This window comes from Octodon degus, unplaced genomic scaffold (assembly GCF_000260255.1).
Source record: "Octodon degus isolate 3935 unplaced genomic scaffold, OctDeg1.0 scaffold00153, whole genome shotgun sequence".
Classification (NCBI taxonomy): Eukaryota; Metazoa; Chordata; class Mammalia; order Rodentia; family Octodontidae; genus Octodon; species Octodon degus.
Genome location: NW_004524729.1, coordinates 6,088,977 through 6,115,273, shown reverse-complemented (window position 1 = coordinate 6,115,273; position 26,297 = coordinate 6,088,977). Strand labels below are relative to the sequence as shown.

Below are 26,297 nucleotides of genomic sequence, written 5' to 3'. Positions count from 1 at the left end.
GGCCTGTGGCAGGCATGGGGCAGAGGGGATCAGGGTCCTCACTAGGAGGAGAACCAACCCTGGCCTCAGGTTCTGGGCCAGATTTGCACCAGGATTCTGCTGGCCCACGCATACCCAGTGGTATGGAGAAGGCCTTTAGTGACAGCAGTCAAGGTGACATTTCAGGCAGAAAGGACTTCTCAGACCTGCAGCAGCCAGTAGTGGAAGAGACTGTGGCTGGGGTCAGGCAGGGACCCTGGAATCTCTCTCAGGTCTCCCCTGAGTTTAGTTTCATTCATCCTCCCAGGTTACCACCCAGTATATGAAGAAAGCCCGGATACCAACAGTTAGCTCCTCTGTCCCTTCCTGCAGGGTCAAACTCATCTGAAAACAAGTCTGACCGGGAACCTAACCTGAAGATGTCCCACATCTCAGACTACCAGCTCTTCGTGCAGTCTATTGAATGCCTCACCCCACTGAGAAGGGGCTCTCAGGCAGTCCTGAGCCATCTTCGGACAGGGAGCCCCAAGGGCAGGGCCTGGGCATGCTCCTGTCCTGCACTGCCAGGGTGGCACCTTAGTGGGTGCTGGCACCCTAGCTGCGTGCAGTGTCCTCCAATTTAGAAACCGAGTGGGCAGGACCTGGGCCATCGTGTTCTTTCCCCTTGACAGCGCAGGAGCCCGGGGACCCCATTTTCAATCCTCAGCCTGGGAGCTCCAGGAAGGGGCCAGAGTTTCTCTCCGCTCCGATGTCACTGCACCAAGGGTGAGGTCTGTCCAAGTGCTGACCCGCGCCTATGGAAGACCCTGCAGCCGCCAGGAGAAGAAGGGTGCTGACCTGCTGGAGCTGCCGTTTGCGTCACTCGCTGGGGGGCGGGGCCTGGGCTCCGACAGCCGGGCGGCGGGCGGGGGCGGTGCGCTCAGTGCCCGCCCCTCTCAGGATGGGCCAATAAGATGCCCTCTTTCCCAAAGCCCCGCCCACAAGGGGCGGGACGGGGCGCGCAAGCGCACAGCGTTGCCGGGCGGGCCGGCTGGCTGGGAAGATGGCGGCGGAAGCCTTGCCCAGCACCGCGGCGGAGCGGGCCCGGGGAGTCCGGGGTGTGCGGCCCAGGGCCGGCGCCGGGCCATGAGCGCGCCCCCGTCGAGTTCCCGAGCCGCGGAGCCCGCCCGCGTCCCTCGGGCCTCCCCGCGCCTCTCGTTATGGCACGGCTCGCGGATTATTTTGTGCTGGTGGCGTTCGGGCCGCACCCGCGCGGTGAGTGTAGCGCTAAGGGCTGGGGCCGGGGCCGGACGCCTGGGGACCGAGGGCGGATGAAGGGGCCAGGCGCGGAGGGACTGGGCTGCGGGCCGGGTGACGGGGTCAGAGGCCAGGGGCAGGACTGCGCGCCGAGGCTCGGGAAGTGGCTTCCGCGGCCACGGGCGCCCGCAAGGAGCCGGCCTCGCCTGGTACCTGTGTCCGGGCGGAGGTGGGCAGGGGCGCGCCGCTGCAGCCCGGAGGTGGGAGTGGACGGGCTCCCGGGTTGCGCAGCCTCACCCGCTCCCTGTCGGCAGGGCGGCGCGGGCGCTGCTCCCTTGGCCGCCGGCTGTGTGGTGGTGCTGAGCTGCGCGGCCAGGGGTCTCGTGTCGCCAGCCCCTCCTCTGCTCCGTCAGAGCCGAAGTCCCACGTAGACTTGGTGTGGTACGGAGGAGGTGGAGTTCAGTGGTTAGTTACTTCGCGGAGAGATAGCGTTTGAGTTAGAAGTCATCCTCGGAAGATGTCAGACGTGTTGGGACCAGGGAAGAGCATTCTTGGCAACGGGCCTACTGTCCCGGCCCTGCAGGCCAAGCCCTGGATGGTCATTGTGTGCCAGTGTCCAGTGTGGTCATTGGAGCCAGTGTCCGGGAGGTTCAGGTCTGGGGCCAGCACCTGTGTCTGAAAGCCCTTGGGCGGGGGTTAGGAAAAAGCAGAGCCTGATGATGACCTCAACTCGGCCTGGAGACACTGGCGTTGGGGTTCTGAGGAGCGCGCTCAGTGTGCCAGGCCCTGCACAGCACTTTGTATGACCTCACTTCTAGGAGCCCACTGGAGTTGCCTTGATGCTGCCCTCGTCTATAGAGCAGAATCAGGTGCAGGTCTAAGCTGGTTGGGACTTGGACCCAGGCCATCCGATCCTGGTTGCAACGGGGAAGTGTATTGTTGGGGGTAGCCATGTGGTGAGGCTAGGGCTAGCCCTTGATTCCTGGGAGGTCAAGTGGAGTCCTCCCCATGCCATTATCTTTTCTGTTCCCTCTATCTTTCTCCTTCTCTGTTCTTCATGCCTGCAGTGTTGGGGAATCAAACCCAGGGCCTCACATATTCTAGGCAAGCATCCTGCCTTGGAGATGTGCCCTCTCAGCTCTGTTCTTTTTCTTATCAGCCCAGGAGCCACTGCCACCATCCAGGTCCTAAACCTTTTCTCTTCTTTGTGTTGCTTCTTGCTGAGCCTGTACCTGAGTGGGCCCTGCACACTGGTGAGGTCGTCAGTATCTTCCTCACCCCAGGTCATGCTTAGTGCTCTCTCACTTGGTATGCACTTATTTCTGCTTTCGTCTGTTCAAGTATATGTCTTCAGGTTCCGTCGTGAGCACATCTTTCCCTTCAGAGATTGTTCTCAAAGGCAGAGCCCACATCCTCCTCCACCTCCTCTCCTCTGTGCACAGTGGGCCTAGCAAGGAGTGCTGTCTGCTCAGGACCAGGACCGTGTGTCAGTGAGGCCGTAGCAGCTGGAGCAGAGCACTGTACAGATACCCAGGGAAAAAGGGCTGGCTGAGACCTGCTTGAGGGCAAGTAGCCTTGTGCGGGGTTCTGAGGCAGGGGCTTTGGGACAGAGAGTGCTTGGAGGAGAAGGATGAAGGAGAGTCACAGGCTGCAGGCCGAAGCAGGTAGGAGGCAAGGTGGCCGTGGGAGGTGAGAGGTGAGGGTGACTGCTACGGGGCACAAGTGGCTTCATGAGAAGCTGGCTGTGGCACGTGTGCTCAGTGCTGGATCCGAGAGGGTCAGGCCTCTCTGATCTCATGATTTCTGAGCAGGGCAGGATCAAAGACTGAGGCCCAGGGTGTCCACTCTCCTTGAAGGAGTGACTTCTAAGCTGTCCACCATAGACAGGGTGGGGGACCAAGGAGCCCCCTAACCACTGCCTTCTGAGGTTGCGGCTGTCAGCTGCTGGCTGATCACCCAGCCTCACTGCATTTCTGACAGGCCTTAACCATCCCTGTGAAAAACAAACCTACAGCTAGGGATCCAAGCGCTGGGCTGAATAAAGAGCCTGGTGGTAGGCTACGTGTGGGGATGGGCGCAGGGGTGTGTAGGCTGGGGATCAGTTGTCTTCGCTTTGCCACCCCATATCTCTGTGATCTTGGGCTGTGGGTCAGCTCTTTGTGCCTCGGTTTCCTCATCTAGAGGTAGGACAATTGCTTCTAACCTAACCTGTGTGAGGATGTGGACACACTCTTGTGGGACTTTAGGAAGTGGAGGGTGTCTGTTGGCTACTCACTGTGCAGCAGGTGTGTGAGCACTTCTAGGCACAGATGGCTTAAGGTGCCTCTGCAGGAGGGGAGGACTGTTTTTATCAGGCCTAGGAAGGTGGGGTATCAGTGCAGGGCTTTTTGGTTGAGGGGTATTGAGTCGGGGAATAGCTTGTCTTTGACTGGATTTGAAGATCCTCCCTAGAATCTTTGCACAGGGCCTGGGTACTGGATGTATCTCAGCTTCTTGGTTTGGGTCAAGTCCTGTCTGAGACAACATCATGGTTGCTAGTGGTTACCAAGCTGGCAACCTCTGGGGAGGTTGGAAGGGGTGCTGAGGAAGAAAAGTGCTAGGGCTGTGTGTGTGACCCTTTCGCCTCAGAAGGCACCAGCTGGCCCTTCACAGTCCTGAGCTGGTGAGTCAGGGAGCACCGTTGTGCCCTGGGCCTGTTTTGGGGGCCAGTGAGAACCAGGCAGATTATCCCTGCCCAGCTCCCAACAGAAGTTAGTTGATTTAGTGCAGTTTGGCCAGTGCTAAGATAGTTTTGGGAGCAGAAAAGGCACCTGACCTAGCCTTAACCTGGCCTGTAGCCTCCTTACAACCAGTGGGAGGGAGGGGTTGGACCCCTCAGCATCAGGAGAAAAAGACCTGCCATCCTATGGCCTGGTCTCTTTTATTCTTGGGTGATGAGCTGGCTGCATTCTTAGGCGCCAGCTACTGTCCCCGCCCATGTTCCTGCCTTCCCTCAGGAGCAGGTTGGGGCTGTTTGAGATGGCTGATGTTGCCTCCCAATCCCCCTCTGGGGTCCAAGGTCTGGCTCAGAGCTGTTGTGTGCTGACTGTGGGGTGGGAGCAGGTTAAGAAGAGTGATGGGAGAAGCTGGGAGTCCCCTCTGTATGACCTCCATGGTGACTGGGTTCGGGCCGCATGCCTACTCACTGAGGTCTGGGTAGATGGAGCAGCAGGAGGTGCTGCCCTTCTTTCCTTTTCTATAGTATAGCTGGGCTTATCACAGGCAGAAGTTGGCCAAGATGGCCTGTGTGTACAGTGGGTGTGTGGTGGGCCAGCTGGAGGACGGTGCCTTCCTTTGCCTCCTCACAGTGCACCCTGGCACGCTGGCCTGGCTAGCTCTCCAGGCGTCGGAGCCTGGCACTGGGGATGGGGTGCTGCCAGCCGATGACAGAATGCGTGTGTGTGCTCCCCTGCTGGCCAGCCTGCCCTTTGGGCCTGTGGCTTGCATGCAGCTGACTAGTAGATGAAGTTCTCGCTGAGGAGTTTTGAGGGCAGGAGCTTCAACGCCACCTTTGAGTGCTTCCCACAACCTGTGGTTCGAGAGCGGAAGGGAAAGAGGACTTCTTTATTCCTCAGGACCAGGGTGCCTTCCCCCTGGGTCCCTAAAGATTACTGACTCTTGGAATCAGTCTGGCCACTGTGGGGTGAGGAGGGGAGCGTGCCCTCCCTGCTGTCAACCTCTGGTGGGGTTAGGAGCTCAGCTCCTCACTGCAGGTCACCTTTAGAACCACAGGGTTTCAGTGGGTGGGAGACTTGGCAGAGCCTCTTTATTCTGCAGCCTGCCCTGATGGTACCGAGCTGAGATGCAGGCTGGGGTCTCCAGGAAGGGGCCAGAGCTGTAGGGCCTCTCCAGGGTGCACCTGTCTCAGGAGGGCCTCTGGGTCCCCGGGGAGCCTGAGGCTCCAGGAGCTGCTCTGCACTCCGGCTGAGGAACCTGTTTGCTTGCGGGGTGTGAGGAGGCCTGTCACGCAGCAGCCAGCTGTATGCACTCAGCAGGCCGCTCAGTCTGCGGTTCATGCCAGGCCCAGAGCTCTTGGACAGGTGCGCAGTTGTTGGGGGGGGGGTGGTGTGGGGGGAGGTTCTAAGTGTCCTGCCCCGGGCTGCGGCCGAGAGCAGCCAAAACAAGGGAGCACGGGCACAGGGAAGGAGTGTCCCCCTCATGTGGGGGACACTCAGTAGTAGAGATGAGTGGGGTGGCAGTGGTTTGGATGGTGACCACCCTTCTGTGCAGTGCAGCCCTCTGAAGGCCACCTGCCCCGCTTGGCCTTGGGAGAGGCTTCAGAGCAGAGGCTGCTCTCCCTGTCAACACACTCCCTCTTCCTTCCTCCGCCTGCTGCCTCGTGGCAAGAACTGGGTGAGCCCTGGGTGCCAGCCAGGGCTGGGCCCAGATGGTGGTTTGGGGCTGAGCACAAGGAGGCCCTTGGTGGAGTAGGTGGGGGGAGGAGCCACGTTCTAGGAGTGTTGTGCCAGCCAGCCCAGGCCTGTCAGGGTGGCCCTTGGGGTGGGGCTGGAGGGACCCCATGGGAGCTCCCTCTTGGTGGGGCAGGCAGGTGCGTGGGTGTGTGTAGGTGGGCAGACACCTGTCCCCTCATAGTTGCTGCCTGTCACCCTGCAGGCAGCAGTGTTGTGGGGGAGGGGACAGGAAGCTGAGGTTTTGTGAGTCAGAATCGGTTCTCATCACACACACACCCCCCCCCCCACACACACACCTTCAGTGCAGCAGCGACCTGTCTGGTGTGCATGGCCTGGGCATGGCCCTCATGACCCTGAGGGCTGAATGCTCTGCCTCTGTCATTTTGTTGGGATCAGCCTCACTGTCAGGTGGGCCAGGTTGGGTGGATGTGAGGCTGAAGGCCTGAGGAGGCTGCATGTGAGGTGGGTTCTGGGACTCAGTGAGGTCCATGAGGATGCTTATGCTGAGCTCCGTGGCCTTTCCGCCTGCCTCTGCTGCTTCTGCTGGTCCAAGCAGGGGGTGGTGGCCAAGCTTCTCTGGGAGGGGACCGTGAGCAGGCCTTTGTCTTTCCCACCATCCCCTGCTCCTTCCTCTCTGAGTCGTTATGGAAAATGGAGCAGTCTCCTCCAGGAACTGCCCTAATCTCCCTGGGCTCAGTGGTGGCCCTCAGCATGCTTCCTGGTCTGGCTCTGCAGGGGTGACTGCAGGCAAGGCCTTTCCCCCACTGGTGTGGCCTGAATGTAGAAGCAGTGCCCTGGGCATGGCAGCTGGGGGATGGGCAAGGCACTTAGAGGACAGGTCCTTGCTGATGTCCTCGGAAACCTGGGCTGGGGTCTGTTTCTGTCACCAGTGCCATGGACCTGAGTGGCCCCCCAGCCACACACAAGGGGACTGAGGTTTCTTTTTGAACTCCATGTTACAGAAAGTGTGTCCTGGGCACCCTCAGTGTGGGTGCAGGGCAGGTAAGCGACAGGAAGCTCTGTTGCACTTCGCCCAGTGGGCTGCTAGGGTTGTCAGGCTAAGGACCCATGTTGGGACCTGGCTGTGGGGGCGGACGCCAAGGGCTGTTCTCATCTGGGCTGCTGCTCCCATGGAGGGGCCCGCATTCAAGAGACTGGACTGGCCTAGCAGGTGAGAGAAGGCTCTGGCAGGGACCTGGGTGAAGAGGTGCGCAGGGGGAACTTGGGTGCTGCTCTCTGCACTCTGAACTGAGGGGTCGCTGTTGCCCAGTGGCCTGTCTGCCCAGAGCCGTTGTCATAGCTACTTTCTCATTGCTGCAGTAAAATACCAACCACCCACAAGGTAAGGGAGGAAAGCTTTCTTTCAGCTCCCCAGTTTGTGGAGGTTTCAGTCCATAATCAGCTGGCTCCCGGGCAGGGTGGTATGGCAGAGGGGCTTCACAAAGGGGAAACAGTCTGTGGTGGGCAGTAGGTGGCAGAGCAAGCAAGGGAGCTAAAGGGCTTTCTATCCCTTTTATCTTATCCTGGCTACTTAGGACAGGGAACAGCCATATCCTTAATCCTAGTGCCCTTGGTCCTAGCACTGCAGCATGAATCCATCCCAGCATCACACACTAGATCCAGCCACCTCTGAAAAAGCCCCACTTCTGGCTGCTTGAGGCTTCGGGGGTGTATGGATACCAGCCATAATCCATTTTGGGGAAATGGTGGGTCTGGGAGCTCATACTGATCTGGTACCAGAAGAGGGGGCATATTTCTACCCTGGGCCTTGATGGCTGGGCCAGTGGGGTGTGAAAGCCTAGTGGGTGGCAGCTGTGTCCCGAGAGGAACCCACCGACCTTCTTTGTTGCTGTCCTCACTGACATAAACTCTGACCCCCTGCTCTTGTCCTCAGGGAGTGGGGAAGGCCAGGGCCAGATCCTGCAGAGATTCCCCGAGAAAGACTGGGAGGACAACCCCTTCCCCCAGGGCATAGAGCTGGTAAGTGGGGAGGGCCAGTGCCAGAGCCTTAGACCCCTGGTGGAGGGTGGGGTGGCTGGCAGGTATTTGGTGTCCTCATCACTGTGCTGTGCTCTCATTCACTGTTGGTGGCACGGCCAGAGGCTCTGTCATGTTTCTTATACCCAGAGGGGCTGAGGCCGAGGAGATGAGGTGGCCCACAGTCACTGTGAGCCACTGTCCTTGTGCCCTGGAGCCTTGAGGCAGGGGGTGGGCAGGTGGGTGTCCCCGCTGCTGCAGGTGTGGGTGCAGACAGCTGACTGCTCTGCCCTCCCACAGTTTTGTCAGCCTAGTGGGTGGCAGCTGTGTCCTGAGAGGAACCCACCGACCTTCTTTGTTGCTGTCCTCACTGACATAAACTCTGAGCGGCACTATTGCGCCTGCCTGACCTTCTGGGAGCCAGTGGAGCCTACCCAGGTCAGCTGGGCGCTGGGGGGTGGCGTGTGGCAGCTCCCTCTGCCTTGGGGATGTTTCCCAGGGGATGAACTAGAGGAGGCCTCAGTTCATCCAGGCCCAAGTCTATCTTAGCCGGACTTGTCCTCCACCCGGGCTTCTGTCTACAGGAAGCAGTGGGCACCAAGGATGCCTCGGAGAGGGAGGAGGAGGCAGATGAGGGAGGCTGGGGGCAGCTGTCACCTGGAGCTGCAGCTGCAGCACAGCCTGGCCAGCTGTTCGCTCCAAAGACTCTAGTGCTGGTGTCGAGACTGGACCACACGGAGGTGTTCAGGGTGAGACGGGACACCACGACGGGCGGCAAGGTGTAAGGTGCTCCTGTTGGCTGACTGTCATCTCCGTCTGCTCATTGTAGAACAGCCTCGGGCTCATCTACACCATCCACGTGGAAGGCCTGAACGTAGGCCTGGAGAGCGTGATTGGGAACCTGCTAACATGTACCGTCCCTTTGGCTGGGGGCTCACAGGTGGGTCTTGGGGACAGCCAACATCCTCACGGCCACAGGTCCTGGTGTGGTCGTGGGGATGGGCTCCCGAGCCCACTGCTCGCAGAGCTGTCCTCTCTTGTCCCTCCCTGCTCTTGGCTCTCGCTTTCATACCTCTTTCTCTGGGCTGGCGTCTCACATCCCTATCCTCTTGGTCCTTGGGTGTGTCCTGTCTCTGGACATCGTGTCTGCTGTCTGTTCCTGGCTGTGTGCTGTGTGTGCTGGGGGCATCTAACTGTGTCCTTTTGCCTGTCTGTCCTGTGCAGCTGGACTCTGTTGAGGAAGGAGCGGTATGGACCCTTTTGTTTCTTCTGCCCACCCAGGCCCTGCCCCACCCCAGGTCAGAGGCAGCCACCCCTGCCCTGAATCTTCTCTGCAGCACTACTAAGCCAGCAGAGGCAGGGTGTGGCCTTTTCCTCTAGCCATCCCAGCCAGTCCTATTGTGGACTCTGTCAGTACATCAGGGCTTGCCTGGGGCCACTGAGCTCTGGGCTGACTCATGTTTGGTTAAGCTGCTGAGCTCTGACCCTTTTCTTTCCACAGAGAACCATCTCTTTGGGAGCTGGTGACCGGCAGGTCATTCAGACCCCACTGGCCGACTCGCTGCCTGTCAGCCGCTGCAGCGTGGCCTTGCTCTTCCGCCAGCTAGGTGAGCCCATTTATCTTCCCTGCCCCTCCTCCCCAACTTCCTGTGTGTGGCTGAGGAGCAGAGGTTGTAGGTCCTCAGTGTGTGTCTGGGGAGGGCATGCAGGGCCCTCACCACCCTCGTCCTCTTCCCGCAGGCATCACCAACGTGCTGTCTCTATTCTGTGCTGCCCTCACGGAGCACAAGGTCCTGTTCCTGTCCCGCAGCTACCAGCGCCTTGCAGATGCCTGCAGGGGCCTCCTGGCTCTGCTCTTCCCTCTCAGATACAGGTGCCTGTCTGTCCAGACCCTCTGCCCAGCCTTTCCTGGCTTCTCTGCCCGGCCCTACCCTCTGGCCCTGCCCTCCAGGGCTCACTGTGTCCTCTGGGGCCTGCTGCAGCTTCACCTACGTACCCATCCTGCCGGCTCAGCTGCTGGAGGTCCTCAGCACACCTACACCCTTCATCATTGGGGTCAATGCGGCCTTCCAGGCAGAGACCCAGGAACTGGTAAGGGCCATGGTGTGTGTCTGCCTTGCTGACCAAGCCTGTGTGTCCCTGACCACTTGCTGCTTTTGGTCCACAGCTGGACGTGATTGTTGCTGACCTTGATGGAGGGACAGTGGCTGTCCCTGAGTGTGTGCACATTCCACCCCTCCCAGAGCCACTGCAAAGCCAGACCCATAGTGTGCTGAGCATGGTAAGGATGGGGCAGGGGTATGGCTGGAGCCCGGGCCTCTTGGAAGTCGTCACCCAGCAGCAGGGGAACTGAGGCTGGCCATGTAGCTCCATGTCCCTCCTCTGCTACTGCAGGTCCTGGATCCAGAGCTAGAGTTGGCTGATCTTGCCTTCCCCCCTTCCATGGTGTCCACTTCTTCCCTGAAGATGCAGGTGGGGTTGTTGATGCTCCTCTTGGGATGCTATTTAGGTCCGCTGCCCCTGATGGCAGGGTGGGCAGAGCGAGCCCACTGCAAGCTCCTGCAGGCTGCCCTCTAGCTGATACCAAAAGAAGCTTGAGTGCAGAGCAGCTGTGACAAGCATAAGGTGTGGGGTGGTGCAGTGGAGGAGCAAGGCTGCAGGGAGGAGTCCTGTGGCCATTGGGGGGTGGCAAGATGGGTGGGAAGGGATGCTGTGAAGAAGCCCACCATGGCCCTGTGCTCCAGGACAAGGAGCTGCGTGCTGTTTTCCTGCGCCTCTTCGCTCAGCTCCTGCAGGGCTACCGCTGGTGCCTGCACATCGTACGCATCCACCCAGAGCCCGTCATCCGCTTCCACAAGGTAGGCTGCCAGGGGTGGGGGTAAGGGGTGCTCTATGTCTCTCAGGGCTGACTCTTGGTGTTCTCCAGGCAGCATTCTTAGGCCAGCGTGGGCTGATGGAGGATGACTTCCTCATGAAGGTGCTGGAGGGCATGGCCTTTGCAGGCTTCGTGTCAGAGCGCGGGGTTCCTTACCGCCCCACAGACCTTTTTGATGAGGTGCGCCCCTCGCCCCTGCCCAGCCCTTCCCTCCTTCCCTTCCCCCTGGCTCACTCTGTCTCCTGCTCCACCCTTTACAGCTGGTAGCCCACGAGGTAGCACGGATGCGTGCAGATGAGAACCACCCCCAGCGTGTCCTGCGTCATGTCCAGGAACTGGCAGAGCAGCTCTATAAGAATGTATGGCGGGCAGCATGAGGGGTTTTGTGGCGTTACCTTGACTCCTGTCCTGCAGCCACAGCCTGCCTTTTCTCCCCTAGGAGAACCCATACCCTGCTGTGGCGATGCACAAGGTACAGCGGCCAGGTGAAGCCAGCCATTTGCGGCGGGCACCCCGGCCCTTCCCCCGGCTGGATGAGGGTACTGTGCAGTGGATTGTGGACCAGGCTGCGGCCAAGATGCAGGGTGCACCCCCAGCTGTGAAGGCTGAGAGGAAGACCACTGTGCCCTCAGGACCCCCCATGAGTGCGTAATGAGGCGGGAGAGCAGGCCTCAGGCTCGGCCCAGGCTGAGTGTGGGGTCAGGTCAGGGTGAGCATGTCCTGTCTCCTCAGCGGCCATACTAGAGCGGTGCAGCGGGCCACAGGTCAACAGTGCGCGGCGGCTGGAGGTGGTACGGAACTGTATCTCCTATGTGTTTGAGGCGAAAATGCTGGAGGCCAAGAAGGTGAGACGTGGGGGTAGGGCTCTGGGCTGGGGCCACATACCAGCTTTCAGAGGGGCTCAGGGCTATAGGTGCAACCCCTCCAGTGCTTTAGGTTCTGTGTAGTGGACACTGAGTCTCCTTTCCTGACCTTAGTTGCCAACAGGACACGCTTCCTGGCAAGGTTCATTGAGGGGGTTGGCATCAGTTTTTAGAAATCATAAGGCTTTAGCTGGGTGTGATGGCATGCACCTCTAATCCTAGCACTGAGGCAGGAGGTTGAGGCAAGAAGACTGCAAGTTTGAGCCTAGCCTGGGTAATTTAACAATTTAGTGAGACCTTATCTCAAATTAAAAAAAAAAAAAAAAAGTTTGGAGGTATAGCTCAGTGGGAATGCTGGGTGTTTATCTGCTAATATGGAATGAGTAAATGAATGAGTAAATTAGAAGACGTTAAAGATTTTCATTGTTATGTTGCTTGTGCATCCTTTTCCTGAAGGAGTGTAGACCTGCACGTTTTGGGTTTTTTTTTTTAATTTATAGAAATGAGAACCCACTTGCCCTTTTTACTTCCTTCCATGGTGGTCCCAGAAACACAGGGTCCTTTATGGCAGCCAGTTTGTCTCCTTCCTCCCTGTCTGTGTTGAGTCCCCATGGAGTTCCATGGTTTTACAGTGAGTCACAGGCTTCTGTGCCTGAGCTGTGCTGTGTGACTCTGAGCTCCTCAGGCCCAGCAGGCCTGGTGGCCCTGGGCCCTCAAGGGCTGGCATCCAGAACGTATCCACACTGGCTTGGAGCCACAGCCAGATCGTCGCATGTCCCTGTCCTCATGTGGGGGCTTCAGTCTTTGGTGGGCAGTAAACCCCAGCACCTGAGCATACCTGGCCCATGTGGCTTTGGTCTCCTGTCTATGCTTGGAGCCAGGCTCTGGGCTCCTGCGACCTGTTGCACTCTCCTTTTGGTCTACCCTGGTGGGGACCCTCAGCCCGTGTTCCCCTTGCTTTGCCCCCAGCTGCTCCCAGCTGTGCTGAGGGCCCTGAAGGGGCGTGCTGCCCGACGCTGCCTCGCCCAGGAGCTGCATGTCCATGTGCAACAGAATCGGGCAGTTCTGGACCACCAGCAGTTCGACTTCGTTGTCCGCATGATGAATTGCTGCCTGCAGGTGAGGCCAGGCTGGGTCTTGTCCTGCAGTGGTGTGGCATGTGGGAGTGGGCAGGAGTTCCCTACAACTTCCTGTGATCTTTGTGGTGAGTGGAGAGGGGTGCAGGGAATGGTTGCTGTGTCCAGAGGATGGGGTTTGGCGCTGTAGGGAGTGCTGGAAGTGAGGAGAGTCCTACTGAGGGTGGGTACAGGGCTGACCTTGAAGCCTCCTCTAGCCCTGGGGCATTAAAGCCATGGCTCCGGGCGACCCTGGTGAGAGGTGCTGACCTGTGGTCGACACAGATGACTGGAGGTGGGCAGTGTTGGAGGAGAGGGGCCCCCACAGGCTTTGGCTCTGCCCACAGGACTGCACCTCCCTGGATGAGCACGGCATTGCAGCTGCTCTGCTGCCCCTGGTCACTGCCTTCTGCCGGGTGAGCACAGGGCCCCTGGACCTCCTCCCTGCTTCCTAACTGTCTGCATCCAGGTGACCTCCCCAGTTTGTTTCTGCAGAAGCTGAGCCCAGGGGTGACACAGTTTGCATACAGCTGTGTGCAGGAGCATGTGGTGTGGAGCACACCACAGTTCTGGGAGGCCATGTTCTACGGGGATGTGCAGACCCACATCCGGGCCCTCTATTTGGAGCCTGCTGAAGACCGAGCCACCTCCCAGGTGTTCAGGGTTTTCTGGGTTTGGGTGGGGTTGGGTCTGTGTAGCCCTGGTTTGCTCACCGTGCGCCCTGGCAGGAGGCTGCGGAGGTATCAGCCCAGGAGGACGAACGCTCTGCCCTGGATGTGGCTGCGGAGCAGAGGCGCCTGTGGCCAGCCCTGAGCCGAGAGAAGCAGCAGGAGCTGGTGCAGAAGGAGGAGAGCACAGTGTTCAGCCAGGCCATCCACTATGCCAACCGCATGAGCTATCTCCTGCTGCCTCTGGACAGCAGCAAGAGCCGCCTTCTGCGGGAACGGGCAGGCCTGGGGGACCTCGAGAGTGCCAGCAACAGCCTGGTCACCAACAGGTGGGGCGGGGCCCGGGCGGGCCTGGGCGGGGCATATAGTAGGCAGGGCCTGAGCCTCGCCCCCTCCTCGGCCAGCATGGCGGGCAGTGTGGCTGAGAGCTATGACACGGAGAGTGGCTTTGAGGATGCAGAGACCTGTGATGTGGCTGGGGCCGTGGTCCGCTTCATCAACCGCTTTGTGGACAAGGTCTGCACAGAGAGTGGGGTCACCAGCGAGCACCTCAAGGGGCTGCATGTCATGGTGCCAGGTATGAGGTCTGGGCAAGGGAGCATTTAGGCAGGCAGCAGCAGGGGCTCGCCATGAGAACTGCTCTCTTTCAGATATCGTGCAGATGCATATCGAGACCCTGGAGGCCGTGCACCGTGAGAGCAAAAGGCTGCCTCCCATCCAGAAGGTGAGTGGGGGCCAGGCCGGCTGTGGGCACCAGGGCGCTCACACTGTCCTGAGGCATTGTTTATGTCTGAGCAGCCCAAGCTGCTCCGGCCTCGCCTGCTGCCTGGAGAGGAGTGTGTCCTGGATGGCCTGCGAGTTTACCTGCTGCCAGATGGCCGCGAAGAGGGCACTGGCGGCAGCGGAGGGGGCCCTGCCCTGCTCCCGGCAGAGGGCGCTGTCTTCCTCACCACGTACCGGGTCATCTTCACGGGAATGCCCACTGACCCTCTGGGTGAGTCTCCTTGCCCTTATAGGTCTTTGGGGGTCCCTTCCTTGCCCTTCCTTCCTTTTTCTCAGAGATGAGGGGTCCCTGTGAGAGACAGGCTCTTGTCTGGTCCTTCCCCACCCCCTCAGGACCCCATAACTGTGCCCTGAGGTCTGTGACCGCTCCACTCCCCTCCCATGCTGACTTGCTTGGCCTGTTGTAAGTGGGGGAACAGGTGGTGGTCCGCTCCTTCCCGTTGGCTGCGCTGACCAAGGAGAAGCGCATCAGTGTGCAGACCCCTGTGGACCAGCTCCTTCAGGATGGGCTGCAGCTGCGCTCCTGCACATTCCAGGTTGGTAGCATGGGCCATGCGTGGCTCTTGGTACAGTGGCCTTTTCCCGTTTGACCTTGATTTGGGGTCTTGGCTGTCCCCTTGGGTGCTGACCCACGAGTCTGTGTCTTGGGTGTGCTGTGTGAGCTTCAGCCTTGCTGGGCAGCCACCGGAACTTCCCCCATTTACACACTGTGAGTCAGTGTGGGCACCAGGCCTTCCCGAGGCTTCTGTGGCCTGGCTGCCATGAGGAGGAGCCCCTGGTGCTCACCAATATTGCTTTTGGGGAGGGGCTGCTGGCCACATACTCCATGAGGGTGTCTGTCTGTCTGACATAGCTGCTGAAAATGGCCTTTGATGAGGAGGTGGGGTCCGACAGTGCTGAGCTCTTCCGCAAGCAGCTGCATAAGCTGCGGTACCCGCCAGACATACGGAGCACCTTCGCATTCACGCTAGGCTCTACCCAAACGCCCAGCAGGCCAGCCCGCATTGCCAAGGACAAGGGCCCTTCTCTCAAGTAAGTAGCCAGGATCAGGGCCAGGGCAGCCGCACCTGCAGTATGCTTGGCCACCTCTGTGGCCTTTAGCCTCTGTGGGCCCTCTGCACCAGAACCCTGTCCCGGAACCTGGTAAAGAATGCCAAGAAGACCATGGGGCGGCAGCATGTCACTCGAAAGAAGTACAGCCCCCCAGGCTGGGAGCACCACAGCCAGCCACCCCCTGAGGACCAGGAGGACGAGATCTCAGGTGAGCGTGGGCCATCCCAGATAGTCTTCCTCAGGGACCACCCCACAGAGGACGGGTGCACTGAATGGTCTTTGGGTGATGACTCCTTGTGCCTGCAGTGTCGGAGGAGTTGGAGCCCAGCACGCTGACTCCATCCTCAGCCCTAAAGCCCTCAGACCGCATGACAATGAGCAGCCTGGTGGAACGGGCGTGTTGCCGTGACTACCAGCGCCTGGGCCTGGGCACCCTGAGTAGCAGTCTGAGCAGGGCCAAGTCTGAACCCTTTCGCATCTCCCCGGTCAACCGCATGTATGCCATCTGCCGCAGGTGAGGGCCAGCTGGGGCATGCCGGGAAAATGCTGTCAGGGCCAGGTGGGGCGGTGAGCAGCGCTGGGGCTTCTCCCATTCTTAATGTGGGCATGGCCATGGCTTGAGGGTTGGCAAGGAGGCTGTAGGCCTTGATGGGGCACCTGGCTGCACACTGGAGCTTTGGAATGTCAATGTCTTTGGCCTTCTTGTGCCCAGAGCTGTGAACTTGCTCCTGTTGCTGTCACCACCTTACACTCCTCTTCTTTGCTCTCTGAGTCCCTGAGGGTGGGCACAGGCCAAGGCTTTACAGATGCCCTCACACAGCCCCTGCCTCCTGTAGCTACCCAGGGCTGCTGATCGTCCCCCAGAGTATCCAGGACAACGCCCTGCAGCGTGTGTCCCGCTGTTATCGCCAGAACCGCTTCCCCGTGGTCTGCTGGCGCAGTGGGCACTCGAAGGCTGTGCTGCTGCGCTCCGGGGGCCTGCACGGCAAGGGTGTGGTTGGTCTCTTCAAGGCCCAGAATGCGCCTTCTCCAGGTACCCCTCCCACACCTTGCCTGGGCTACCACCCACTCTCTGCAGCCTACCCTACCTGTTCCCTCCAGCTCTTGCCCCTCGCCTAGGCCAATCGCAGGCGGACTCCAGCAGTGTGGAGCAGGAGAAGTACCTGCAGGCTGTGGTCAGCTCCATGCCCCGCTACGCTGATGCTTCAGGACGCAACACACTCAGTGGCTTCTCCTCAGCCCACATGGGCAGTCATGGTGAGTGCACTTGAGGGCAGGAGGTAGACATGGGTGTGGGACTTGGATGGGACAACAGCAGCACCTGCGGTGGGCAGCGGAGGGCAGAAGTGAGCTTGGTCAGGGATGAGTGTGGGAGGAGGAGGGCCCCCCTGGGCACTGTGGGAAGGTGGGAACCCTGCCTAGGCCAGGTGAGTTCCCTGCCATCTGGCCTGCCGTAACCACCGTCTGTCTGCCTCCTCACCTTTCCTGGACCGCAGCACCTGTAGAGGCGATGTTGTTTGCTGCTGGCTGTGTCCCTTCCCAGCCCCTTCCAGATGCCACTTCAGCCAGCTTGGCTTCCCTCCTCTTTGTGTTACTTTCACTGTCACTCATTCCTTCTCATGTGCACTCAGCTGACCTGGCCAGCTTCCCCCACTGTTTTTCTCTCTGTCCCATGGGTGTGGGACCCATTGTCACCTTCTGCAAGGAGGTGCCTTGCTAGGCACTCACTGGCTCTGGGCTGAGTCATGTCTACACTGTCCATGCTGGGCAACAGCTGGTGTCCAGTGGTGAGTGGGAAGCAAGTTGTGGGGCTGCACACAGGGAGACGCTTCCAGGCCAGTGAGACGCAGGCCTGAAGGCCATGTGGGTAGCTCTGTAGAGCAGAGAAGGAGGGCTGGGCTGGAGCAGGAGGTGGCCTTCTTCCTTGGGGCTCTCCTTCCAAGACAGCTACCTCTTTTGCCTGCACCCCCCGACCCCTTGGCAGTGCCTTTCCCCCATCTGACCCCATTTCCACATCTGACACCACCTCCATCCCCCACCTCCTGGTTCCCATGTTGGGCCCCATCTACTCTGTTCTTTCCTGGCTCCTGAGGCCTGTCTAGTTGACCCTCTTGGCCCAGCTAGTAGATGCTGGGATCTTGGGTTGCTAGGGTATTGGTTCTTAGACTTGCAGCCCTGGCCTCTGCCCTCACATCAGGAGTAGTGTGTCACCTGCTTGTGTGGGCTATGTTTATGTCGCATTTCCACACTGGAGAGCCTACAGAGTACAGGTTCACGTGCCCAGCCTGTCCTACTTGCTGATGACAGTGGCAGCACCCACGTAGGGATTGTGCATGAGCCACTCAGACATGAAGCTGGGGCTGTCCTGGCCCACTCTGGTGTTTGGATGGTGGTAGACACTGCGGCATTAGCTCTCATCCCCTGACTCCACCCCTTGATTTCACAGGGTATGTTTTTCTCCCTGCTCCTGGGAGCAGAGTGGGGTGCACAGGGCTCAGGAGCAGTTCGCGCAGCAGAGCCACGCCACAGCCTGCAGGGTGTCTCTGCCTTTCTTCCCTGTGCACCCTGGCTTCTGGGCGCTGACACCCAGCTCTGTGGTCCTTGTCTGTGCCATCTGCCCTCCCTCTGGGATGTCCTCATGTCCTGGTGAGCGTGTGGTCTCATCTGTGCTCTGTGCTCCTCATGTGACCTGGCTCCTTGTCACCATGTGCTGGGTCCTCAACTGAGGACCAGGCAGTGACTTTGCCTTTGTGATCCCCAGGGGCCGCTGTCCCAGGGACCGGTACCACTGACTGGCTATGTACTTTCATTGGGAGCACTTGCTTTCTGTACTATTGTGTGTTTCTGGTCACTGCTTCTAGCTTTTTCACCCCTACCAGTCCTGAGTAGTGCTAGTGGGCAACATCATTGACTACAGCTTCCGTGGTGTCCCCTGGGTGTGTGACCACTCCCTGCTCCTGGGGCCACCTCCCTGGTCCTAGTACTGTCCATATGAGCTGAGTGACTATGCTGGCAGAGTATGGTTTGTGTCAGGCTTTTGCATGTGGCGTGCAGTGACTGCCACAGTGGATGGGGACACTGCCTTGCATTCCTTGTGTCCCGCAAGAGACTTCTGTTTATGTGAGCCTGAGGTGGGCTGGTACTGAGGCCCAGTGACCCAGCTGCCTCTCAGTCCCCGCTCAGGTCTCATGGCCAGGCCACACAGCCCCAGCCTAGAAGTCTGTCCATTCTGGACTGAACTGCTTCAGGTCTCATCTCTCCCTCTTCAGGAAGCTTGTGAGCCTCTTTTCCTACCTATTCCTCCTCAGGTGCCATGTTGCTGTGTCTTCTGGGATCTTGGGTGGGCCCTGCTGAGAGGACTGGGCAGTATCTAGCTGGTGGGCCCTTTCCTGAGCCAGGGAAGAAGAGTATGGGAAGGACAGGTCCTTCAGGGAGGACCTTGAGAACAAGTTGCTCAGAACTGTCATGATGAGAAGAAAGGAGGCACTAGGAAGAGAACCCCGGTCTCTGAGTGCCAAGCCCTCCTACTGCGTGGAGCCCTGCAGCCCTGTTCTGGGGCAGGGCTGGGGTGGCCCTTGTGCGGTCCAGACAAGGGCTCTTTGTCTCCCAAGATCAGGGGCTTGCCCTGACCTCTCTTGGCTCCAGGGTCCAAGTTTGGGTCATGTGGGAACCTCTGGCCTGAAGGCTCCCCGGGCCTGGGCCAGGCCTAAGCCTTTTCTCTGCTGTGCCCCCAGTGCCCAGCCCCAGAGCCAGGGTCACCACGCTGTCCAACCCCATGGCGGCCTCGGCCTCCAGACGGACTGCACCCCGAGGTACTGTACCAGGGGTTCCTCCCTCACCTGGTGCTGCTGGCCCCCAGTATGAACTGAGTTGTTTTGGTCACTAATGTCTCCCTCCATACCTGACACTAACGGCCCCTTTGTGACAGACTAGCATAACTGATTTTTCCTCTAGCTCGGTTCCTTACCTGCCTGACACCCCAGTCCTGCCCCAGATACTAATGTGGCATCTGTGCAGTCCAGCCCTTCTCCCTGGCACAGCCCTGCTGGGCCTGTTGACACCCACCCTGCCCCAGAGCTCAGCCCTCTCCTTGAGGCAGTGCCAGCCTGAGGTAAGTGGCACCCGGGCCCTGCTCCGGGATTCATCTGGTCTCTTCTCTACAGGTAAGTGGGGCAGTGTTCGGGTCAGCGGACGCAGCAGCGGGCTCAGCACTGATGTAGGCTCTCGGCTAGCCAGCAGAGATGGCCTGAGCACCCCCCAGGCCAATGGGGCTCCTGCTGATGCAGGCTTTCTGCGGCCTCAGCGTGCAGCTCTCTACATTATTGGGGATAAAGCCCAGCTTAAGGTGATTGCAGTGGGGGTCAGGGCCAGGTGGGGGGATTGGGGCATGTCTCACAAGGCATGACTCACCAGCCCTGACTATGGCTCCTCTAGGGTGTACGGCAGGACCCCCTGCAGCAGTGGGAGCTGGTGCCTATTGAGGTGTTTGAGGCCCGGCAGGTGAAGGCCAGCTTCAAGAAGCTGCTAAAGGCCTGTGTACCAGGCTGCCCTGCCACTGAGCCTGGCCCAGCCTCCTTCCTGCGCTCACTGGAGGACTCAGAATGGCTGATCCAGGTTTGTGCCCAGCCCCTGCCCTTCTGCCTGTCTGGGTGCCAGGCTAGAGCTGTGTAAGGGCTCTGGCTTTGCCTCTCTGACAGTCTGGGGACAGGAGGATGATGGCTGCTTCCCACCGTGGGTCCCTGTGCCTGGGAGACAGCTAGGGGCCCTGAGCGCAGGTGGATCAGCAGTGGGCGTGGAGTATCGGGGCAGAGATGTCTGTGCAGACTGTGGCCTCTGGGTGTTCTGCTTCTGTTCTCCCGTGGGGTGAGGGACCAGCACTGTGTCAGTGGTGCAGGGTGCACTTCAGAAGGCTTGAGTGCAAGGGCAGCGTAAACCTCGGGGATCTCTGAATCTACCCCCTTGTCCTGGGGACCCAGAAGGTGGGCTGTGGCAGGCAGCTATTAAAAGCACAGGCAGGGTGTCTGTCCAGTGCTGTGCTGACCGGTGTTGTGGACACTGCCAGCCTCTTGTGGGTCAGGCCAAGTCTGGATGGGGTCCAAGGGCAGCCTGTCCTGCAGATCCACAAGCTGCTGGAGATCTCAGTGCTCGTAGTGGGGCTCCTGGATGCGGGCTCCTCTGTCCTGGTGAGCCTGGAGGATGGCTGGGACATCACCACTCAGGTGCGCGGCAGGTGCGGGGGTTTGAGGGGAGGGCATCAGGGTCTTTGGGTGCCGTCCTGAACAGTGGTGGTGCCGCAGGTGGTATCCTTGGTGCAGCTGCTTTCGGACCCCTTCTATCGCACGCTGGAAGGTTTCCGCCTGCTGGTGGAGAAGGAGTGGCTGTCTTTTGGACATCGCTTCAGCCACCGTGGGGCCCATACCCTGGCTGGACAGAGCAGTGGCTTCACTCCTGTCTTCCTGCAGTTTCTGGACTGTGTGTACCAGGTGGGCAGGTGGCCATGTGGGCTAGCCTGGGCTGTGCTCCCTGACCTCTGACCTCTGACCCCAGACTTCTGCTGCCTCCAGGTCCACCTGCAATTCCCTATGGAGTTTGAGTTCAGCCAGTTCTACCTCAAGTTCCTCGGTTACCACCATGCATCCCGCCGTTTCCGCACCTTCCTGCTTGACTCTGATTATGAGCGCATTGAGCTGGGTAGGTCGGGTTTGGGGGCTGCAGGTTGGTGTTTGTGGGAGAGCTGGAGCTCAGTGCTGCCTCTGCAGGGCTGCTGTATGAGGAGAAGGGCGAGCGCAGGGGCCAGCTGGTGTGCAGGTCTGTGTGGGAGTATGTGGACAGACTGAGCAAGAGGACCCCCGTGTTCTACAACTACATGTATGCGCCTGAGGACACAGAGGTGAGCAGGGTCTGGCTGGGCTAGGCAACTTGTGTCCAGTCTGGCTTAATAACCCTGAGCTTGCCCCTAGGTCTTGCGGCCCTATAGCAACGTGTCCAACCTGAAGGTGTGGGATTTCTACACGGAGGAGACGCTGGCTGAGGGGCCCCCCTATGACTGGGAGCTGGCCCAGGGGCCTCCTGAGCCCTCAGAGGAGGAGCGGCCTGATGGGGGTGCGCCTCAGAGCCGGCGCCGTGTGGTCTGGCCGTGCTATGACAGCCGCCCTCGGGTGCAACCTGATGCCATCTCACGCCTGCTGGAGGTGCGTGTCATACAGAACAGGCCAGCCTGGCTTCTCCTTCCTCTTGCTAAATGCTCATGGAGCCTTGCAGCCCGTTGGCTCAGTTACTTGGTATTGGGGTGGCTGGGGCGCCCCTTCGTCCCTGCCCCACTACAAGTGGATGTTTGTAGGCAGACCTGGAGGGAAGGCTCTTGTCATGAGCTCCTGGGGTCTCCAGACATGCCACTTCTCTGGGCATGTTGGTTTCTGATTATGTGTGTTAGTTTTTTGTCAATGTAATGAAACACCAGAGAAAAGCTAACTGCAGAGATGGATGTTGTTTTGTCTGGGAAGTCCAGCGTCACAGCGTCTACAGGAGCTCACTGTTTGATGAGGGCTCTCTTGGCTGCATCCTGCCATGGCACAGGGCGGTGGCAGGAGTACAGGTGGGACCAAAGCGCAACTTCTTGACACTTGACACTACCTCAGTCCCCGGACATTCCCCCAGAACCCGAGGACCTCCCCCTAGCTCCACCTCTTCAAGTTTCACCACCTTCCGGTACCACCTTCCTGAGGACCCAGCTTCAACACGTGGACTCTGGGGAGAAAAATCACACTGCATGGCGCCTGGCTTTGAGTGGCTCAGGCGGGACCTGTGGGGTCAGCCTTCGGGAAGACAGCGTTTCCTAGGAACCGTTCCTCACCCCTGAGGTTCTGTCCTGTCCGTCTTGAAGTGAGCAGCATCTCTTCTGATTTCTTCCCCTTGATGCCCGTGGTTGACAGGTCTCTGTTGGCCTCACTCTGTCATCCTCCGCAGCCTCAGCAGCAGGGTTGGACAGGGCAGAGAGCTATCCCGTGAGTTGGTGGCAGTTGGGGATAATGGCTGGGCCAGTGCAGAGGCTGGATGTCTCACTTGGGAGCACAGAGCCACTAGAGTCTTTATAGGGGCTGTGTGTGTATTGGGTGTGGGCCTCTGACCCTGACCGTGAAAGGATTTGCACTCGCTCCCCCGTGCTGCTGTGTGGCCTTGGCAATTACCTGTTCACCTTAGCACTTGCTTCCTTATGTGGAAAAGGGGGCCACTGATTTCTGCCTCCCTGGGAGGTGGTGGTTTAGGTGAGGAAATACACAGGTGTGTGGCCTTATCTGGGGCCTGGCCCAGGGGCACCTGTTCATTAACCAGGGGCTTGGGACACATGGAGTCCTAGTTTTGTTGATAAAGGTGACCCACAGGCTCAGAGAACAGAAAAGGGTCCCTCCTTTTCTCTGAAATCCGTAGTATCTTTTTGTTCGTTCATTATTATTATTATTTTTTTTTTTTTGGGGATAGAGTCTTGCTGTGTTGTCCAGCCTAGTCTTGAACTTCTGATGTAGATGAGGGTGGTCTCAAACTCACATCGATCCTCCTGCTTCAGCCTCCTGAGTGCTGGGATCATGGGAATGTACCACCATGCCTGGTTGCTTCTTAGGAGTAATCCTTAGTACACTGTATTTTACTTTTTTGACAGGGTCTTTGAACTCACTATGTAGTCCAGGGTAGTCTTGAACTCATGGTAATCTTTCTGCCTCAGCCTCCTGGGTGCTGGGATTACAGACATGTGCTACCATGCCTGGGCTCTGTTATTTTTTAAAGGCATTTTTTCTGGATATAGAATTCTGGGTTGACAGCTTTTTGCATTCAGTAGCTTAAAGACAGTGCTCTTCTTTTCTGCCTCGTATTGCTCCTTACTAGGAGTCTTACTCATCTCCTTCTGTACTGTATGTCACCTTTTCTCTCCGTCTCTTTAAGCTTTTCTCTTTCTCTCAGCATTTAGCCATCAGGTCTCTCTCTCTCTCTCTCTCTCTCTCTCTCTCTCTCTCTCTCTCTCTCTCTCTCTTTTAGTGCCTAATTTATTCCCATGCCATAAGCTTTTGTTTCTTCAGGGATGTCTTTTCCTTCTGTGCAGCTTCCTTCTCTGGTTTGGGAATAGTCTGTTCCTTTGCAGGAAGGATCGCCTCTGTGTGGCACGGAGCTCCTGGGTGCGCTGACCTGGCCATGAGCTCTACAAGTATGCGGCGATCTCGGGTGCTCATTCACCTGGGTATGAGATGCTTACATTCAGCATTACTCTGCATTTTTTAAGCATGTGCAGCGAAAATTCAGCACTCTTTGGGCCACCGACCCTGTGTGTCCAGCCCCACTGTTTGGCCTGGCTGCGCCTATCAACTCCATCATTGTAACACTGGAATGGCGCACACTGCTTTTTATTTTTATTATTATTGTTATTATTATTGTTGTTGTTGTTTTATTTTTAGGACAGTGTGTACAGGGTCTACAGGGTCTCACTACATAGATCGGACTCAGAGTGATTCTCCAGTTTTCAGCCTCCCAAGTGCTGGGATTACAGGTGTGCGCCACCACGCCCAGTCTTAATCGCTGACTCAGCGTGCCGGCGATTGAACCCCTAGCGCTGCGCTCTGCCTAAGCAGGTGCTTTAGTCAACTGAGCTGTCTGGCCAGCCCTCACGCTGCTTCTTTAACGTGACATCCTTCAGATATTTGGTGGCCTTTCGGAATTGCATACTCTTGACGGCCTGGGCAGTTTCATGCGAGTTCTTAAAGTAACGTGAAGATTTGAGCCTCTTGTTTTACATGGTTTTGTGGGGTTTTCTGGATTAAGAGAGTAGAGAACAATTTTTAAGTCACCTCAGGCCACTCACAGGAAGAGAAAGAGTGGTGGTTTCTGGGAGAGTCCGTGTACCTTTTTGTGTTCATCTTGCTTTGCTTCCTTGTGTGGAATATGGGTCGCTTTAATACACGCTAGGCTGTTGCTTCTAATTTTTTTTTTCTGTACCACCTCTTCTCTCCTTCTAAGACTTGTGCTGTAGGTTATGGAGGTTCTGTTTCTGTTTTTCCTTCAGTCTCTTTTCTTTACAGTTTATTTTGGATGATTTCTGTTGACTTATATTTAGGTTTTCTGCTGTTGCATTTCAAGTACTGTACTTTTCAGGTGAGCTTGGTGCAGATGCCCATAATCCCAGCACTCGGGAGGCTGAGATCCATAATCTGCTGGCTCCAAGGCAGAGAGGGGCATCGCAGAGGAGCAATAGCTCGTGGTGGGCAGAAGGTAGCAAAGCAACAAGGGTCAACCACAGCTCTTTCTGTCCTTTAGATTTTATCCAGGTTACTCAGCGCAGGTAGCACTCACACCCTTAATCCTAGTGCCCTTGAGCATTGCACAGGAAGGGATCCCAGTGTCACCTTTAAAAAAGCCCACCTATGACTTCCTGAGGCTTTGGGGGGATGTCTAGACACAGGCCGTGACACTGAGGCAGGTGGATTGCCACAAGTTTGAGACCAACCTGGACAAAAAAAAAAAAAAAAAAAAAGTGAATTGTTTTGCCAGGGATATAGCTCAGTGGCGTAAGTGCCTGGCTGGCAAGCATAAGGTCCTGAGTTTGATTCCTGGTACCGAAAGAAAAGAGGCCAACCTGGACTACCGTGGTGAGTTCAAGGCCAGTCAGAACTATATAGCAAGACCCTGTCTGAAAAAACAAACACCCATCCCCCAATACTGTGCTTTTCAGTTCTGAAATCTTCTTCCCCACTGTTGGTGATTGAACCCAGCTCCTTTGTACTGAGCTGTATCTCCACCTCCTTTTAATTTTGAGACAGGGCCTTGCCAAGTCACTAAATTGTCCAGGCTGGGGTCAGTTTGTGATCCTTCTGTCTCAGCCTTCCAGAGTGCACATTGATGGTTTTTTCAGGTAACTGGTGCAGCAGAGAAACAGGCAGAAGGAAAGCAGGAACGGGCTTTATTTTCTTTGAGGACACAGAGAGAATTTGGGGGAGGATGAGGAATTCTCTTTTTGGAACAAAGGGAGGCTGAGGCTTTTATGGCCTGTTGCCAGGGGTGGGGTTTGGAGGGGATGTTTAGTTACACCTGAGGAAGCTGACGGGGTCTTCCCTGAGGTGGTGGGAAGGGTGAAAATAATTTATGTCCTGGGCTAAGTTGGAGAAGAAAGGGGAGGTGGTCTTTGGGAAGGTGGACTTTGTGTTAAGGACTTCTCCCATATTAGATGACTACCATGATGGTTTTATGCATTCATTAGAGCCAAAACCTATTAAAGATTATAGGCATACACAAAATTTACACTTTTAACAAACCTCTGTGTGTGTGTGTGTGTGTGTGTGTGTGTGTGTGTGTGTGTTTGCTGGGGGTCACACCCAGGGGCTCAGCAAGCACTACACCACTGAACTGTGTCTCTAGCTTTTTTTTTCCTTTTTGAGACTGGGTTTCACTGTGCCGTTGAGGCTAGGCTTGAGCTCGGTGACCCTCCTGCCTCAGCCCCTAAGTGCTGGAAGTAGAGGCATGCACTGACATGCCTGGCTAGGCTAGTTTTTTAAAAAAATTATCTTGCTGCGCAGCTCAGACTCATCATTACCCTCCTGCCAGCCTCCCCAGCGCTGGGGTTAGAGGCGTGCACCACACTTCTGGTTCGGATGGTGTGCCCAGCGTTCTGGCTTCAGCATAGCCTGTGGTACTGGGGATTGAACCCAGGTCCTTGTGCTTGCCAGGCCGGTGCTGAGACCACCGAGCTATCTCCCCAGCCCTGACTAGCCTGTTTTTTTGTTTGTTTGGTTGTTTGTTTTGGTATTTAGTACAGGGTATACAGAGTCTCACTACGTATGTCGGACTCTAGTGATCCACCTGTGGTCAGCCTCCCAAGAGCTGGGATTACAGGCCACAGTACCACACCTAGTCTCAGCCACCATCTCAGTGCGCCCTGGGGGAGGAGAAAGCACGGTCTACCGCGGATCAAACCTTGGCGGCTGCACTCTGCCTCAGCAGGTGCTTTAGTATGCTGGGCTCTTTGGCTGGCCCTTAGCCTGGTTTTTTTGTTTTGTTCGTTTTTGGCAGAACCGGGGATTGAACTCAGGCCCCTTGTGCTTGCCAGGCAAGTGCTTATTCTACTGAGCCATCTCCACGGCCTAGCCTGGTTTTTATATACAGCATATTGTTGGATTTTGTTTCCTAATCCACTGTGCGAGTCTATTTCTCTTAATTGTTGAATTGAGTCCATTTACATTGATGGTTAGAATTGAGATGTATTGACTTACGGTTGCCATGTTATTTACCTGTTATCGTTTACTCCTTTTTCTCCTGTG

General features: G+C 57.6%; 1 protein-coding gene across 7 annotated transcripts in view; it reads left to right on the top strand.

Moving 5' to 3' along the window:
- The first annotated feature begins 1,002 nt into the window (after nt 1–1,002).
- The window catches only part of Sbf1 (SET binding factor 1), a 30,701-nt gene continuing 5,406 nt past the window's right edge, over nt 1,003–26,297 (top strand). For 2 of the 7 annotated variants that reach the window (XM_023702460.1, XM_023702465.1), the window contains exons 1-36: nt 6,720–6,837; nt 7,561–7,646; nt 7,944–8,081; nt 8,228–8,392; nt 8,473–8,583; nt 9,145–9,250; nt 9,384–9,516; nt 9,626–9,734; nt 9,811–9,924; nt 10,038–10,115; nt 10,388–10,501; nt 10,570–10,698; nt 10,779–10,877; nt 10,958–11,162; nt 11,251–11,363; nt 12,351–12,500; nt 12,844–12,912; nt 12,992–13,150; nt 13,225–13,493; nt 13,569–13,741; nt 13,815–13,888; nt 13,963–14,158; nt 14,356–14,483; nt 14,801–14,979; nt 15,072–15,208; nt 15,307–15,514; nt 15,837–16,033; nt 16,120–16,257; nt 18,735–18,812; nt 19,164–19,345; nt 19,435–19,614; nt 20,118–20,219; nt 20,298–20,483; nt 20,565–20,691; nt 20,760–20,890; nt 20,961–21,191. In XM_023702460.1, coding sequence (XP_023558228.1) covers nt 6,735–6,837; nt 7,561–7,646; nt 7,944–8,081; nt 8,228–8,392; nt 8,473–8,583; nt 9,145–9,250; nt 9,384–9,516; nt 9,626–9,734; nt 9,811–9,924; nt 10,038–10,115; nt 10,388–10,501; nt 10,570–10,698; nt 10,779–10,877; nt 10,958–11,162; nt 11,251–11,363; nt 12,351–12,500; nt 12,844–12,912; nt 12,992–13,150; nt 13,225–13,493; nt 13,569–13,741; nt 13,815–13,888; nt 13,963–14,158; nt 14,356–14,483; nt 14,801–14,979; nt 15,072–15,208; nt 15,307–15,514; nt 15,837–16,033; nt 16,120–16,257; nt 18,735–18,812; nt 19,164–19,345; nt 19,435–19,614; nt 20,118–20,219; nt 20,298–20,483; nt 20,565–20,691; nt 20,760–20,890; nt 20,961–21,191 — 5,097 coding nt within the window. In that variant the 5' untranslated portion in view covers nt 6,720–6,734. Of the gene's footprint in view, nt 1,234–5,995; nt 6,075–6,719; nt 6,838–7,323; nt 7,373–7,560; nt 7,647–7,943; nt 8,082–8,227; nt 8,393–8,472; nt 8,584–9,144; nt 9,251–9,383; nt 9,517–9,625; nt 9,735–9,810; nt 9,925–10,037; nt 10,116–10,387; nt 10,502–10,569; nt 10,699–10,778; nt 10,878–10,957; nt 11,163–11,250; nt 11,364–12,350; nt 12,501–12,843; nt 12,913–12,991; nt 13,151–13,224; nt 13,494–13,568; nt 13,742–13,814; nt 13,889–13,962; nt 14,159–14,355; nt 14,484–14,800; nt 14,980–15,071; nt 15,209–15,306; nt 15,515–15,836; nt 16,034–16,119; nt 16,258–18,734; nt 18,813–19,163; nt 19,346–19,434; nt 19,615–20,117; nt 20,220–20,297; nt 20,484–20,564; nt 20,692–20,759; nt 20,891–20,960; nt 21,192–26,297 lie in introns of those variants that run through there. The other 5 variants (XM_004642422.1, XM_023702461.1, XM_023702462.1 and 2 more) reach the window with 5 other exon arrangements.